Here is an 18,248-nt window from a genome sequence, read left to right on the forward strand (position 1 = left end):
GTAGATAATAGATTCATTTTAGAAAACAAAATTTCCCTATTATCATATTGCATGTGTAGGATTCTGAAAAGAAGAAATTTTATTTCCTTAAAAAATTAGTTAGCATCAATTAAACTATTTAACATTACCTTTTTGTTAATACATTTATTTGACTTGCAAGAGTTGTCCATTTTAAGTTTTTTTTGACTTGCAAAAATTGTCCATCTTAAGTTTTATTTGACTTGCAAGAGTTGTCCATCTTAAGTTTTATTTGACTTGCAAGAGTTGTCCATCTTAAGTTTTATTTGACTTGCAAGAGTTGTCCATTGTAAGTTTTACTACTTACTGAATTGTTTGAATATTCTTGAAACTATTCTGTATAGAAAAATCCCTTAGTAAGGTGAAAAATAGCCTATGTCAAATCTTGCTCTTTATACCTATTTCCCATATCTATTCTTTGTTCTCCAATCACCTGATCAAATATTTTCCTTGTTTTTAATCCTGAACTTTATCCCTTTTTCTAAGTCAACCAGCATGACTTGTTGAAGAACCATATATATACTTTATCAAATCCCAATCTTTGTCCCTTTTGTATCCTTCGTCTCTATTCCCTCTGAAATATGTTGGCAGTTGTAACCATATAAAGTCAGTGGCTATATATAACAAATGTTTATAGTCACTACAACTAAACAGCCGCAAAATGGTTGCTGTATCAAAATTGATGAGAACGGTATCAAAGATTATGTATGTGTTTGATGTCACGCAGACATCTCAATTCTATCAAGATAGGTTTTTAGCTTACTGAAGCTTGCAATGCATGCATGATGATTGCGCAAAGTTTTAATAAGAAGTTGGACATGAAAAAAAAACCAGAAAAAAACATCTTTAGTATAATGTCATTTATAGTTCAAAGTAGGAAGTTATAATTTACTTATATGTTTTTTGCATTAATATAATTTTGAAAGTTTTTAATTTTTGTCTTGTAATCCTTTGTTTTGGGTGTGTTGAATTTTACTAGCCAAGTTTTGATTGAACAGTTTTGATTTTATAGCTTGACTTTTAAACAAAAACCATGTTTTAAAAAAAAAAAATTCATATTGTTTTTTTTTTATCATTGACGTTTCCTGAAGTATATTAAACTTTCTTGGGAGAATTCTTTTTTAATTATTCCTAGAGTTGTTATTTGTGAGTTTGAATTTTGACTACTCAGAGTGATCATTTTCAAAAGACAATATGTGATATTTGCTTTTTGAAAATAACACCAAAAGTTCTTATGTACATTGCAAATGAATCATAACACAAATCATTTTATGAAACCATAGATATTATTCGAGAAAATTGACTGAAAGTTACTTTTTTTTACAGCAAAGACAGCAACAGTATGTTCTAAATCCTTTATAGATATTAGAAAGTCATGCTTTTTACTTGACGCTTTTGTAGGAACTCCCAACCATTCTTCTGCCAGAACCCCACGGAGATGATGATGCCCCCCATACACCACGTGACAGTGAAGTTGAATCAATATCAGAAGATATTGATCTTATGTTAGGTGACAAATCTGCAGATGGAGTTAAAGACGAAAAGAAAGAAGCTGATCCAGCAGCTAAATTTGCATCCTTTGATTTCCCTGTTTACCCGCTGAATCAAACGAGAGGAAAACATGAACCGTGTGGTTTCATACCAATTACGTTTTATTATGCCAAAAAATTCAAACCAAGAACTTTTGTTCGACAAGCAGGTAATTATTATTCTTTGTTGTCTGTCTTGACGAAGAGTTTACTGTAAACAAACTTATTTTCACGAACGATTTATTTTCGCAACTTTCGCCAGTAGAAAAATAAATCATATATAAATCATTGTGAATATGTAAAACTTGGATCTTTCCTTACTAAACTACATCAAGTAAATTAGAGAATCACGAAATTGAATAGCCGCAATGTGGACTAGAAAGGGTTAAACGCGGAAAAAAGTATCCGCGAAAATAAGTTGGTTTACAGTATATATTTGATGATTTATAGTGTTTTCAGAGATCATATGGAATATTTTTTATTCAACAGCCTTTGAAACATTCATATATGGTTCCCTGTCATAACATAGGGAAGCAGATTTAGGCTCAAGCTGCTCAACTCTTTAGATGAAAACATAATGATTTGTGGTGATTTACTTGAATGCCACAGTTGATTATGCAATACCTTTTATAGCAGCAGATCAGTGAATTCTCTAACTACAGTCCGCTGTTGTTGTCTTGAACTTGTTTTACTTGAAATTCTGCTTCAGTTGAAATATTTCTGCAGTTCCAACATTTAAACACAATACTTTATATTAGTTTACTCCATATGAGTTGAATTCCCATTAGTTGAAATTTTGCTCAACTCAAACTTATCTATTGTCAGAAATTTTTATAAAAAATATAAATTTTTTCAGTGATCTTTTACGTGTGTGAAAAACGTCCACATGACAAATAATATGTACATTGTATGTAACTCTTCCGACAGTAGATTTCGTTACTTCAACTCAGTGGAACATGATTGTAAGTTTGGGTTGAGTAAACTTTGATCAAACTCTTCATTTTTCATTTCCTATGTTCAATAAACAGACACACCAACAAAAAGTAAATACTTGTAGTAACAACATACATGTAGCAAGAAAGGGCTTCATTACAACAAACTTTCAGAAAAAAAAAGATAAAAAGGTGCAAAATTAAAAAAGAATCAACACTTCAATTGGTTTTTGATGTCCACATGAGCAATGTCTGGTCAGATCAACAGGAGACGTAATACTGGCTTTACCTCTTGGTTTGGAAATACAATGTATTGATAATGCACAACAAGATAAGTTCTATAATCGGATCACTAATATAGATTAGTAATGAGATCATACATTATGGTGAAAACTATGTCTTGATTGTATTTTTTTGCTTTAGTGACTTTCATAGAAGGCTGAGATACAAAAGCTTCTATCAACAGGTATCATAAATGATGTCATAAAGGTACAAGCAGTTCTACGATTTTATTTATGTGATGGACATAGCTGAAAGATATCTTTTTCTGAAATATAAGCCCATTTAGTTAGTTATTTGTTTCCATTTCTCAGTAAATCTATTCTTATATAATTCCTGTCTTTAAGAGAAAATAGATGAATATATATTTAAATTTATTTTTAGGTACAATGCCCTTCAATGACCTTGTTTTTGAAGTTGCTGGTATTGACTTGACAACATGGAAGAGAGATGATATGTTTAGAGAGTTTACTGATGAGGCATTGTCTGCCATTTCTTTTTCACCAGAGATAAGAACACCAGAACCTCCCAAACCTAAAACTCCTGAGCCCCCTAAACCAAAAACACCAGAACCTCCAAAGCCTCAAACACCCGAAATTCAAAAGCCTCCTTCACCAGTCAAATCACCTGTGAGATCTCCTTCGAAAGAGGTAAGAATAGTTACACTTGAATATTCTTCCTACTCCAAAGTAGTGCATATATGTAAGCTTATGACAATGTGTTATTTCATTATTATAATGAGATATCCATTAAGGGGTGAATTATGATCTGTTTTGTCCTGTCTATAGACTATTTTCTTATTACCGACTTTTGACTCTGGATTATATAATTTTTCGACAGATAACCTAATCTGTGGTAGGACATCCCGGTACTCGGTCAAGTAAGAGCTACCAAAAGAAGGAAAGTCAAACATATAATCTGTGCAAATTGGGGGGAAAGTTTACTGTTTTCCGATGATTTTGTCGTGTATAGAAAACATTAAACAGTAAATTTCCACCCTAAATTGTACAGATTGTAAGCTTGATTTTACCTGTCAGTCAATCAATATTGTGTCACTTTCATCTTTAACAATGCGATACAGTTATATTTTCGCGTGTATTTTCCCATTCAGCGAAACTTATACACAGTGGAAATTTACCCTGCACATTTTGTCATGAAATTGCGAAAAAAACATGATATACGGTAATTGATTTTCTTACTAGGAAAAATGTGTCTAAATTTTAAGTATGCTTATATTTTCTGAATATTAATCATTATTCTAAGAATGCACAAAGATTTGTAGTCATTTAAAAAAAAATCATATTGAAACCCACTGTCACTCCAAAATAATTATACAATTGTCAGTTTTATTGCTTTTATGATCATGCAAGAACCATTTTAATGTAAGGACTGTTCCAAAATTAAATGTATGAGGGGAGGGGCATGGAAGGCACATTTTTAGACCCCAACCACCCATAATATAAACTTCATTTTACTTATAATTCTTACAAAATTCTAAGGAAAATGCAACCACCCATAATTAATTAAGAGTTCCTACCATTCCCCTACCACAATCATATATGGAACAGCCCTAAATATTTTTGCACAAATAAATATTGTCTATTTTCTATTGTCTGTTTTTCCTTTTAAAGGAAATGGTGAAGAAATCCGATGTTGAAAATCTGGTACATAAACATCATGCTGAATTAGAACTTGTGCAACAAGAATATGAGTAAGTCTCAAACTTAATGTTGATCCTGAAATTGCATGTAATTTTTGCTGTGGACATTAAAGCAGTAGACAATAATTCTGTCAATTATAAAGTTTTAAAAAGATAACGATTTATAAAATGAGTACAAATTCTATTTCATACAGTATATATTTTATTAAAATCAATATCTCATTAGTCTAAGTGGTACTTTCAGTTGGATATTACAAAAATCCTGTGAAATTACTTTTAATCACAGAATCAAATTATTTGGTTTATGTTAGAATAATTCGTTATTATTTTTCTTTATTCCAGAACAATTTTTACCATCACATTTAAACTTTTTTTGGCCTTATATAATAGATAGGTTATTTGAATTGTATATCTTTTTATTTTATAACAGAAAGAGATTGCAGTCATTGATGGAAAACTTGCATGAAATGCAACAAACTCAGGAACAACAGAAACAACAGTTAGAACAACAACAAAAACAACAGAAGCAACGCCCACCTCTGTTACATCAGCGACCAGTATCATCAGAGAGTAGAAAATCTGCAGGAAGTACTGGAAGGAAATCAGCCAATCAGAACCAAAATGCTGTTCCTCCTCCTAAATCACCTGCTAGATTGTCTCCAAGAGTTCCCTCCCCTGAGAAGAAACAGGAGAGTCCTGTACTTCCTCGTGAACAGCCAGCACCAGTTCAGAAACTTGTTGAAATGTTAGTTAATCGTAGTTTTTTGTTAATGAAAAATCAAAAACACTCTCTCTGCTTATGACTTTTGTAATTATAGGAAACATAATTTGATGGTCATCACACAGTTACAATTATAATTTATTTAAAAACCATCTATATAAGGCAGAAAACTGAATTGGATAATGATAGATTTTGTTATTGAAAATATTATTGTTTCATTGAAAAATAAAAACATAAATTTTGTTTTCAAGTGATTAATTCAAAGGATTTATTGTTTTGTTTTACACTTCAATATATTAGTTATTCCCTTTTACTCTATAGCATATGAATGTATGTTTTTAAAAAAAAAAATTGATTTACAGATCAGATTCTGTTGATCGTATTCCACAACAATCTCAACCTCATCCACCACCTCCTCATAGACCTCGTAAAACACTGAAACCAATAGCTCCCAGACAGACGGTAACCTCAGCTCCAGCTTCACAACAAACAGAGAAACATATTGCTACAGGAGTCCCTGAAGATGTAAGTACAGTTATCTCCCCTTCCACTTTCATAACTTTTATAACAATTTTAGAACAAAGATGTATTGCTGTCATATTTCTTGAAATTTTTTCTGATTTTATTGTATATTTTTCTGTGTAACTTTTGTAACTCCTCTGATCCATATTCAAAGTGTCTTTTTGATTAGTCTACAGAAACTAGTTTAATATGGCCACATAAAAATGTCAGAAACCTCAGGTTGTATAAGTTCAATGTTTTTTGTCCTTTAGGGATTTTTGTGTGGATTTTAGATCTTTAATTGTTTTGTTAAAATTATTCACAATTTGCCTAGACTAAACCTTGCCACATAAAATAGAAACCTTTCTATAGTTGAAAACAATATATTAACCTTCAGATGTTTATTTTAGTCTAGTTCAGAATATTTAAAAAAAAATAAAAATTCTGTAACTAATGGACACATTGTTTTTCAGTTCTTTGAGCGCCTCCAGTTCTTTGAAGATGAAAGCAATAAACATAAGAAGGAGATGATGGAAAAAACAACTAAGGCCATCAGAGATGATTTAGAAAAGAAACTGGCTGGTCAGCATAAACTTAGTAAACATGAGGAAGAAATTTATGATGCTTTAAAAGGTAAGCAAGCTATTGTCATAATTGAAATAAATATTTTAGACCTTAGATAGAAGGTAGGAGAAGGTCTTAAAATTTATTAAATATCATTGTCTTTGCTAAGATTTGGAGATGAAAATGAATTTGGTGAAGTTGAATATTTTTTTATTGTAAAAAAAAATGGTACTCATAATTTAGTAAATTATAAAAATCTGAATTTTGCCATCTTGGGTGAATTTAACTACCGATAGTTAGATAATGTGGTGAAGTTTATGGTTAAGATTGAAAGATTTTTTCAAGATGATTAAATGTTACAGCAAAAAGAGGTTATAATACTTGATACTTTATAATTAATCTTATCCTGTGCTTTCTACCTTTGACATTTGTTGACTGTGATTGATAGTTTGCTCAGGTATCTTATACATTTGGTCATTCTTTTTATGTTTTAAATGCCCCTGCCGCACTAGAGGGGGCATTAAGTGTTACCCTTGTCTATCCATTCGTCCGTCTGTATGTCCCAAAATTAGTTTCTGTTCTCTAACTTTAGTTGACCTCTACCAAATGTTATGAAACTTATTCACAATGCTTGTAGCCACAAAAAAAACAGATCAACTTTGAATTTGGGATGTGTCACTTTTACCATGTCATCATTTCTGTCCGATGGACACATTCTCCATATATATGTCAATGTAAACCAAATGAAATGTTAAAGATCATGTATTCTTTTTTAATTTCAGATGTCAGTTTACCAGCGTTATTTATGCCATTTAAAACAGGAACAATATTTAATCCAAGAGCTCATCAGTATTTCCACGCTACAGGTAAATTTTGTATTTCTTTTTAAGCTGTCTGTGTTTCACTAAACCTGTTGAAATTCATTAAGAATTAAAAAATTTGACACAATTGCAAATCGTCCATCTTGTAAGTAAGAAATTTTACCAAACATCCTAGGAGAGCCATGGCCAAGTCACCAATGTTAGCAGTGCACATGTAAAATAAAGCGTGTTTTTAATCCTATTCAATTTAAATCTAATCAAATTTTTGGACATGTATTATGGCTATATATGTGCTGTATCATCAAAGGTGTGTGTTTATGATCACTATGGAGAATCTATACTTTGAGATTGTCGTGCAGTTTTCAAAGTTGAAATTAGTGATTTTGAAGTTCAATGACTTTCAAATGTATACCATTATCCTATGTGTGTGTGTGTGTTTTTTTTTTTTTTTTTTTTTTATAATCTTACTAGTTGTCAACTATGGTAACCCCATTTAATCTTGATTGATTGATTGTTGGTTGCTTAACATCCAGTGGCAAATATTTCATGCTTGTTAAGGATGAGAACAAATTATCAATAAATAAAACTGAAGGTCAGGGAAATTTGGACTGCCACTGGAAAATGAGTGTAAATTGGATAGGAACAGAAATGTTGCCTTGCAACAGACAACCTACAGACCCCTCAAAGAGTTGTTGCAAGGGTTCTTAACATGCAGAGAGCATAAATATTTGTCAATTATATGTTTAATTTCAACTAAAAGTCACAAATGTTATATAGTTTATAAAAATCCTAACCAGCAGCTGTATCTGACCTAGACAAAAATGACTGATTATTAGATTATAGAAATGATGTTTGATCTTTTTCAGGGTCAACTGATTTGAGGTTATCACAACCACCTTCTATGTTCCAGCTACCACCACTACCTACCAAAAGTGTATCCTTAAATATTATAACAATTACATTAAGATACCAATTATATCATTAGGAAATCCTGTTCAAAGATTATTTGGTTAACCTTCATGTAGAATGAGAAAATTGTCTGCCTTAGATATAATTTCATCATTTTTTGGAAAAGGGGTGCAACAGTTGAGACATCATTTTGTACCTAAATATATTTTACCCGATATTTTAAATAACTTAACTTTGGACCTAACTTCACATATTTGAGACTATATGACCATTTTACATATAGTGTTTGGTTATTTAACTTGGAAAAAACAGTCTTGCCCATTTATTAGATATATGTATCAAATGTCTTAATGCGAGTTCTTATTATTGTGAAACTTAACCAGTTGCATTATTCGCAATAATAAAAACCTCGCAATAATTTCTTAATTTACAGTTTTAAGATGTGACACAGATACTGAAAAGATAAGCTTTAAATCTACATAGTACTGTGTCCTCCTGAATAAAACTTTTCCTTAACTGATTCACAGAGAATGTCTGTGGTTAACTTATTTGAACTGAGTAGAAACTTTTCAAGTCGAGGCCAAGCTTGGTTAATGGAGAAATATATTCAACAGCAGGAACCAGTTGCAAATGTGCATGGAGTTGTCCCCCATACACCTGTACCAACAATTACTAATGCCTCCCGTGGTCAATCAGCACCGCAACAGGATAAAGTGTCGTCAGGAATGAACTCAAACCAAAGTCAAATTCACAGTTTACGTGATCCACATGAATTAGATGCAGAAATGGAAATGGAAATGGAATGAGTCATGTGACATTTATATTGGATCATGTGACTTTAATAACAATACATCATGTGATTATGATATTTGTTAGAGGATATTTCGAACTGTTTTAAATTTCTGAAGAGATATCAAGTTTTTGATTCAAACCAGGGTTACAGTGAATGGTTAAAGATCATTTCCTGTTGAAATTCATTCTTTTTTTTCTAGTATTGTTGTAATTCTATGCAATATGAAAGATATTGTGGTACATAACTGTATTCCAATACAGTATAGTATATTAGTTTCTTATAAGCTTTTTATGACCCAATGTAAGTGACAGGGGCGTAAAGTGTTACCCTTGACCGTCCGTCTGTCCCATTTTCGTTTGTTTGAAGCTTGAGCGAGGGCATTTGTGTCCTTATACACATTCTTGTTTTATTTCTTAAACAGTTTGAAAAGAAAAATAATGGAAAGAATAAGTCTGTTTGCACATGCTAGGATAACCTAAACATTCCTAAAAAAAAAGATGCATTCCAAAATACATGTACTGATACAGTTAAGTTGTTAGCTATGATAAATGTCATTAAAAAATATGTAGGTTTAAGCATTATCAGCAAAAGCTTGAAATTTCTGAATTGAATGTATATTTTAACTTTGGATATATAAGTAATCTTGCAGTACTATTATTACCTGTGGGGTATCAATTTTTGTGGATTTCGTGAGTAGGGGCCTATATGAGAACTACAAATTAAAATTTTCAATAATATACCAAATTTCTATAGGCTTGTATGCAGACTTTGACAAAACCATGAAATTAAGTATCCTCAAAAATGCATGTTTAATCCACAAAAATAAATTAATCCACGGTAGATTTTTTTAATATTACCAATACAATGAGAACAATTTATCTGTTAACCAATTTTCAAGCAATTGATCAGATCAATTCAGATTGTTAATGAAGTATAAAGAAATCGAAATTATGAATGCACAAGAGAAACAGCTTCATTCAGGTGACTTTTAACTTGGATTTATCAATGTTTTTCAAAACAGGGTCAGTATTAAATAAAAGCCTTTTGTAACAATTGAAGTAACTTGGTCAACATATTTATGATGTCTGCTGTAATGCAAAAGTCATCTCTATAAAAGCAATGTTGAAATTTCATATCTGAAAATGAATAAAACTTGTTTGGAAGTTTCATATTTTTTTATCATTTTTCTTCTCTTCATATATTTCTATTTTCTGATGTTTTTTATACTGAAATTGGAAATGCATTTTTGACAATATTTTGTTGCTTTATATGAGTGCATTTTTATTTTATAACATAACTGGTGAGCATGTTTTGTAAGCAATGACTGTGATATTTTTGTTTCTTGTTTTCATTTTTTGTGCCTATTATACAACTTCCGTCCAATTAAAAACAATTTGTATTTATGGATTCCAATTTTTGTACTGCATAGAAAAATACTTTAAGGTAAAACTTTGAACTATAAAGTTTTGAAACCTTATACTTAGTGCCAGTCTTTGAAAGAATCAGGCAATTTAAAAAAAAATCAAAACATGGCCGGCAAAAACCACCGACCTAACCATCCTATTTTGAAGTTACCCTCATCCTGAGTTAGAAATGGTAGGTCTTTCATTTTCGAGTCTGGTTATTCGAGAAATCTCAAGATAACTTTTGGTTAGAATGATAGCAAATTACGGAGTTAGATCCCCTTAATGGTTAATTTCTAGTGCATTTCAACCAAATTATATCTTGAATTACCAGAACAGGAAAAGGAAACGAATGTTATATTCGTGCATCATTATACATGTTGAACATAAATTAATGTCAACTTGAGTGAGTTTTTGTTTGTCATGTTTTCATCACTGCCTGATTCTTAGACAGATTGGCACTTAAATGTATAAGATTTATTTTGCTAAATATTGAAAATCTTTGGCTTGATTAACCATTAAATATACAAAATTTGGTCACAATTTGATTTCTAGGTGTTTTAATGTTACGATCCTATCATATATTTACATCCTAAAATATTAAGGCCTTACATATGTTTGTATACCAAAAATAAAAGTTATTTTACTATAACATCGATGTAAAATATGTCCTTCCTTAACACTTCTAAAATTTTTATCTTTGTCTAAAAACTTAGAAATACAGAAATATGATTTACAAAACTAAATTTGTTTTCCTTTATTTTATTTTAATCAAGATCCTAAAACTGTGTGTGAAAACCATGGTTACAGGTATAGCATAATTTAACAAATCTGTCTGAACAATTCTAACATGCTTTATGTCAAACACAATAATATATTTTAAAAAATCATATTTTTATGATTTATGTCTATAAATTTAAAAATATGTACATGTATGTGATGTTATACTTTTGTTGAAATACAGATAATCTATATATTTATGTTTTTTTATTGACCAATGAACCATGAATATAAGGTCAATGTCAGATGAACCCTGCCAGACAGACATGTACACTTTACAATCATTCCATACACCAAACATCAAACATAGTTGACCTATTGCTCATAGTTTAAGAAAAACAGACCAAAAAACAAAAACTTAACATTGAGCAATGAACTGTGAAAATGAGGTCATGGTCAAATAAAACCTGCCAGACTGTCATGTACATCATAAAATATTTCCATACACCAAATATAGCTGACCTATTGCACAAAGTATCAGAAAAATAGCCAAAAACACAAAAAACTTAATTTTAACCGCTGAACCATGAAAATGAGGTCAAAGTGAGATGACACCTGCCAGTTGGACATGTACACATTTACAATCATTCCATACACCAAATATAGTAGACCTATTGCTTATAGTATCTGAGATATGGATGAAAACTGAACCTTGTTCACTGATCCATGAAATGAGGTCGAGGTCAAGTGAAACTTGCCTGACAGTTATCCTATTACTCTTAATAAGAGAGAAGTTAACATTTTTTTTCAAGTAGTCACTGAACAATGAAAATGGGGTCAAGGACAAAGGACATATGACAGATGGAAACTTCATAACATAAGGTATCTATGTACAAAGTATTAAACATCCACCTTCTGAAATGTTAAGCTGTTAAGTAGTTAGTTAGCGCCTCTGCTGCCAAATCACTATCCCTATGTCAAGCTTTCTGCGACAAAAGTGGCAGGCTCAACAAAAATGAGGAGATGTAGTATGATTGTCAATCAGACAATTATCCACTAGAGTTAAAATGAAGTGGTAGTAAGCAATTATAGGCCACTGAATGGCCTTCAACAATGAGAAAAACATATACTGTATCGTCTGCTATAAAGGCCCCAACATGGTAAATGTGAAATAATTCAAACAAGAAATTACAGTCTGATTTTTAAAAAAACAAATATGACCGACATGATACAACGACAACCACTGTACTTCAGGCTCCAGACTTTGGAGAAGCACATAAAGAATACAGCGATGTTAAACATGTTTGAAAGCTAGTTCAAAGGCAATTTCAACTAATAATTCATGTTCTCCCAGATTGAGTCTACATTGCAATGAACTTGTCTATCTGCTTATCATGACAACACATGCAACTTGTTTGTTCTAATTGAAAGAGATGATACATAGAGTGTACAATGTGAGGTAAAATCCACAAGTTACATTGAATGCATACCGGTATATATATGTAAGTCATTAAAGATGGCAACAATTACAAACAAAATGCCTTTCTTATAAACACTCCAAAGACCAAAATATCATTGCTGTAATCATTGGCACAAAAAATATCAAGCCTGTAAATACATTGCACAGTAATACTGAATAGGACCTGAAATTGGGAAAGGAAAATAGCTCAGAATGATAACAAGCTTCAGAATATGATAAATCCAAAGTTTTCCTGGTTATTCTCCATTTTCGTGAATTGGACTGGCATTTCGATCCAGGACTGGAACAAATTTAATTTAAATTCAGGATTTATTTTAGTCTTTTAGCATGGACACTCTGCACTCATGTTAGTTGGGTTTTTTTTATTAGATTCAAAGCAGGAGTTTTCTGTTTTACACTTGTCTGTTCATCCTATTTTTCACAGAAACTACAAGTAAGAGTTGCATGATATTTGTTATATGGCTTCATTGCAGCATGCTGTATTGTGTGACACGGTTTAAGATTCATCAATCAACTTGCTGCTTACCCAGTTCTTGAATATTATAGTAACAGACAGGCTATTAATGAAATTTTTCGTCACATTTTCCTTTAGTACTACATGTACAAATAAAACCTTCCTGAAATTTGTTATTAGGCTTCATGGGAACATGCTTTACCGTGTAATGGGTTATCAGGATTCATGGAAACATGGTTAACCGTTTAATGTGTTATCAGGCTTCATGGGAACATGGTTTACCGTGTAATGGGTTATCAGGCTTCATGGGAACATGGTTTACCGTGTAATGGGTTATCAGGCTTCATGGGAACTTGGGTTACCGTGTAATGGGTTATCAGGCTTCATGGGAACATGGTTTACCGTCGTGTAATGTGTTTTCAGGCTTCATGGGAGCATACTTTACCGTGTAATGGGTTATCAGGCTTCATGGGAACATATTTTACCTTGTAATGGGTTATCAGGCTTCATGGGAACATACTTTACCGTGTAGTGGGTTATCAGGCTTCATGGGAACATATTTTACCGTGTAATGGGTTATCAGGCTTCATGGGAACATAATTTACCGTGTAATGGGTTATCAGGCTTCATGAGAACATACTTTACCGTGTAATGGGTTGTCAGGCTTCATGGGAACATACTTTACCGTGTAATGGGCTATCAGGCTTCATCGGAACATGGTTTACCTTGTAATGGGTTATCAAGGCTTCATGGGAACATACTTTACCGTGTAATGGGTTATCAGGCTTCATGGGAACATAATTTACCGTGTAATGGGTTATCAGGCTTCATGGGAACATACTTTACCTTGTAATGGGTTATCAAGGCTTCATGGGAACATACTTTACCGTGTAATGGGTTATCAGGCTTCATGGGAACATAATTTACCGTGTAATGGGTTATCAGGCTTCATGGGAACATACTTTACCTTGTAATGGGTTATCAAGGCTTCATGGGAACATGCTTTACCGTGTAATGGGTTATCAGGCTTCATGGGAACATAATTTACCGTGTAATGGGTTATCAGGCTTCATGGGTACATACTTTACCGTGTAATGGGTTATCAGGCTTCATGGGAACATACTTTACCGTGTAATGGGTTATCAGGCTTCATGGTAACATGGTTTACCGTGTAATGGGTTATCAGGCTTCAAGGGAACATGCTTTACCGTATAATGGGTTATCAGGCTTCATGGGAACATGTTTTACCAGATTTTCAGAATAATATCTCTTCAATTTCCTGTTCAACAAATACTTAAAGTGGGGATATTATTAGTGAGCAATAGCTCACAATTCTGCGTGTTTGTTATATCTGACATGCTGAGTCAGTTTTATAGTTTTCTCAATTGAATTGTTTCATATTTTTCATGTCTGGGACTTTTATAGCCACCTATATGGTATGGGTTTTTCTCATTGTTGAAGGCCGTATGGTTGCCTATAATTGCTTACATCTACTTTATTTAAAACTTTGGTGGATAGTTGTCTCATTGGCAATCAAACCTCATCTCCTGATTTTTATATAGCTCACAGGCTTTCAGTCTTGAATAAGACCCGTCATCCTACTCTTGACTCATTGTCTACAAATCTTTGCCATTACTTATAAATGATGAGTGCTTGGCCAAGAGTCATCAGATATTAACCATAAATTGACCAAGCCAATGACCAAACAAATTACCTTCCAAGCTCAAGGTGAGGATGCTACTATAGTCCTCTAAGGCAGTTTAAATCTTTGAATCAAACATGTTGAAAACATTTTCATTAACAAGACTGGAAGCTTTAAGTGCTAGCAAAGGAACAGATGGACAATGCATGTTACTGCTTACCCTTCCAAAACAACTGTTATCCCTTAGTTTTTTTGTGTTTATTGCTAAATCTTAAGCTTTCTTCAAGTAATTTTTTAATACTGTTAATCTGCTTGTCTTTTTTATGACCCTGCCACAAAGTGGTCAGTGCCATATAGCTTTACGTTTTCCGTCATTCTGTCATTCCGCAACGAACAGTTCTACAGATTTTTTTCTAAACACCTTCACATACTGAGCTGATTTTTAGTATGTGTGTCTTCTATGATGAGTTACAGATCAAGTTTACAGATCTGCTGACTTTTGCAATAAAATGCTCCGCTGGGCGCAGCTTGATACGACCGCAGAGGTCGAACCCTGAACAGTTGGGGCAAGTATGGACACAACATTCAAGCTTGATACAGCTCTGAATTTGGATTGTGATTAATTATTTGACACAGCATAGGTTTCTTACACAGAAAGAATGTGGTCTAAGAACTGTTTTTTTTTTAATTTACCTATTATGGTCCAATGTCCAAAATCAAAATACATGGTTAGATTCAGCATATCAAAGAACCCCATATATTCAATTTTTGTTGAAATCAAACAAAGTTTAATTTTGGACCCTAACTTGGACAAATTTGAAAACTGGGCCCATAATCAAAAATCTAAACACATGTTTAGATTCAGCATATCAAAGAACCCCAAGAATTCAATTTTTGTTAAAATCAAACTAAGTTTAATTTTGGACCCTTTGGACCTTAATGTAGACCAATTTAAAAAACGGGACCCAAAATTAAAAATCTATATACACGGTTAGATTTGGAATATCAAAGAACCCCAATAATTCAATTTTTGATGAAATCAAACAAAGTTTAATTTTGGACCCCAACTTGGACCAACTTGAAAACTGGGCCCATAATCAAAAATCTAAACACATGTTTAGATTCAGCATATCAAAGAACCCCAAGAATTCAATTTTTGTTAAAATCAAACTAAGTTTAATTTTGGACCCTTTGGACCTTAATGTAGACCAATTTAAAAAACAGGACCCAAAATTAAAAATCTAAATACACGGTTAGATTTGGCATATCAAAGAACCCCAATAATTCAATTTTTGATGAAATCAAACAAAGTTTAATTTTGGACCCTTTTGACCTCAATATGAACCAATTTGATAGCGGGCCCACAAATAAAAAATCTAAATACATGGTTAGATTCAGCATATCAAAGAACCCCATATATTCAATTTTTGTTGAAATCAAACAAAGTTTAATTTTGGACCCCAATTTGGACCAACTTGAAAACTGCGCCAAAAATCAAAAATCTAAATACATGTTTAGACTCAGCATATCAAAGAACCCCATATATTCATTTTTTGTTAAAATCAAACAAAGTTTAATTTTGGACCCTTTGGACCTTAATGTAGACCAATTTAAAAACTGGACCCAAAATTAAAATTCTAAATACACGGTTATCATGGTTATATTCGGCATAACAAATAAATAAATGTGGTCAAAGATTTTACAAATCTAATGCGCCATACTGTGCAATTAAAGATTACTTCTTGAAATTTTTCAATATTTGAAATTTGAAAAAAAAATAATATTTGAAGAATAATTCTTTTTAATTTCTGAAATCTGAAATGAGAAAAAATTGACCCCCCACAATTTCTTTTTACCCCCCCCCCCCCTTTTTTTCCCCAAAAAATTCTTTCCCTCAAGATATGGTCATAATCTCAATTCAAATTTCCATTGGAGTTTGCAACCATAATTACCCATTTAAATTTACCATAGTGCTAACTTAATCTATTTTATAATAGAATTTAAAATATAGTGTCAAATCTTTCATATGGATTTTTTTGTAAAAAAAAAAGATGCAACATTTGCAGATATTTTTACTGGTCTTCCTTTATAAATGTGAATTTCTTTAAACATAATTTAAAAGCAGTGTAAGGGAAGTAACCAAAACGTTGTATTTGGATTACCTCCCTTTCACTGTTTTAATTATCTTAATTGTTCATTAACCATTACTTTATACATAATTTAAAAGCAATGTAAGGGAGATAATTTCAATGATGTATTTGATTTATCTCCCTTACACTGCTTTAAATTATGTTTTGTACTAAAGTATTTGTCAATTAACCAGGACAACCTTGTTTTTCCCCCTTTTTTGCCCCTAATTCCTAAACCGTTTGAGCCATAACCCCCCAAGGCAAATCCTAACCATCCCTTTGTGGTATGGAAACTTGTAGTATAATTTCAGAGAGATCCATACACCGTTCCACAGTTATTGTCTGGAAACTAGAAAATGCTTATTTTTGGCCCCTAATTCCTTAACTGTTGGTACCATAACCCCCAAAATCAATCCCCACCTTTCTTTTGTGGTATTGAACCTTATGGTAAAATTTCAAAGAGATCCATTCACTTAAACTAAAGTTAGAGTGCGAAAACCAATGTGTCTTTGGACGACGACGACGATGCCAACGTCATACCAATATACGACCGCAAAAATTTTTTGCAGTCGTATAAAAACTAGGGTTTTGAACTCTTAAAAACTATGTGAAAATAACAGTTATAGACTTTTTTTCTAAAAGCCTTCACATATTGATCTGATCATTAGTATGTGAGTCTATGATGAGTTAAAGATTGAGTTCACGTTTGGTTCTGCTCTGCTTTTTTTTGCCGAAATCAAGAGCTTTGGACTTTGAAAATTTTGTGGAAATAACAGTTATACCGACCTCTTTTCTAAGCGCCTTCACATATTGAGCTGATTTTTAAAAAAATCTTGAAAATAACAGTTATACTTTCATTCTCAAATTTCCACTCCTAAAAATGGATTCAATCTATTTTTGCAAGCAGGGGCCATTTGCGACATTCCAACACAGCTAGTTTCCTATGGCCATGGTGTTGTCACGTCTTTCTTAGACGTTTTTTATTGACCCATTTAGTTAGAGCTAATTTCCTAATGCTTGTAGAGCAAGACTAATTTGGGTTTCTTGCTTGCTTTGTTTAAACCTGTATACATTATACTTCAATTTGACTGGATGTAATCCTGGAGGTTAAGAATCTAAATATAAATGTATACAGGTTTAATTCCGCCTATTTATATTGTTTAAAGATGTCAATCTTAATTACAATGCTTAATCAAACATTTATACAAACAAAGCAAGCAAGAAAGCCAACCAAAGTCTTACTGTACAAGCATTAGGAAATTAGCTCTAAAGGAGAATCAAAATTATACCTTGAGGACAGAACCTTAACAAAACAGTTACATGCCAAGAAACTGGTAGACAAACAGCAATTAATATAAACTCCCATCTAAACCAGGATAGATCTCCAAACATATTGGAAGGATAAACATAGATTGAGACCTATTTCTTGAGACAGATCATTAATGCATGTTATAAAACAACAATGTTCATATTTAAATTTCATTTATTTTTATACAAAACCATCTAAATTACAATCTAAAAAGAAGAACGATGAAATGAGAGATGAGATGATAATAAATATAGACAACACCCATTTACACATTCATCAGCATTCTATACAAAGCAATTAACCCTTAGAGGTCTATAGGAGACCGTATGGTCCACTGAGGACCATACACAATACATACCCTTAAATTTATGGTCTACTGGAGAC

The 18,248-nt window shown here is 32.3% G+C and overlaps 1 protein-coding gene across 2 annotated transcripts in view; it reads left to right on the forward strand.

The window, feature by feature from the left end:
* The window catches only part of LOC127724477 (titin-like), a 28,574-nt gene extending 17,468 nt beyond the window's left edge, over positions 1-11,106 (forward strand). For both annotated transcript variants that reach the window (XM_052231455.1, XM_052231456.1), the window contains exons 13-21: positions 1,420-1,717; positions 3,143-3,408; positions 4,390-4,469; positions 4,849-5,163; positions 5,502-5,664; positions 6,114-6,273; positions 6,987-7,070; positions 7,892-7,959; positions 8,462-11,106. In XM_052231455.1, the coding sequence (XP_052087415.1) occupies positions 1,420-1,717; positions 3,143-3,408; positions 4,390-4,469; positions 4,849-5,163; positions 5,502-5,664; positions 6,114-6,273; positions 6,987-7,070; positions 7,892-7,959; positions 8,462-8,740 (1,713 nt within the window). In that variant the 3' untranslated portion in view covers positions 8,741-11,106. The remainder of the gene's footprint in view (positions 1-1,419; positions 1,718-3,142; positions 3,409-4,389; positions 4,470-4,848; positions 5,164-5,501; positions 5,665-6,113; positions 6,274-6,986; positions 7,071-7,891; positions 7,960-8,461) is intronic.
* Positions 11,107-18,248: the final 7,142 nt, after the last annotated feature.

This window comes from Mytilus californianus, unplaced genomic scaffold (assembly GCF_021869535.1).
Source record: "Mytilus californianus isolate M0D057914Y unplaced genomic scaffold, xbMytCali1.0.p SCAF_14, whole genome shotgun sequence".
Lineage (NCBI taxonomy): Eukaryota > Metazoa > Mollusca > Bivalvia > Mytilida > Mytilidae > Mytilus > Mytilus californianus.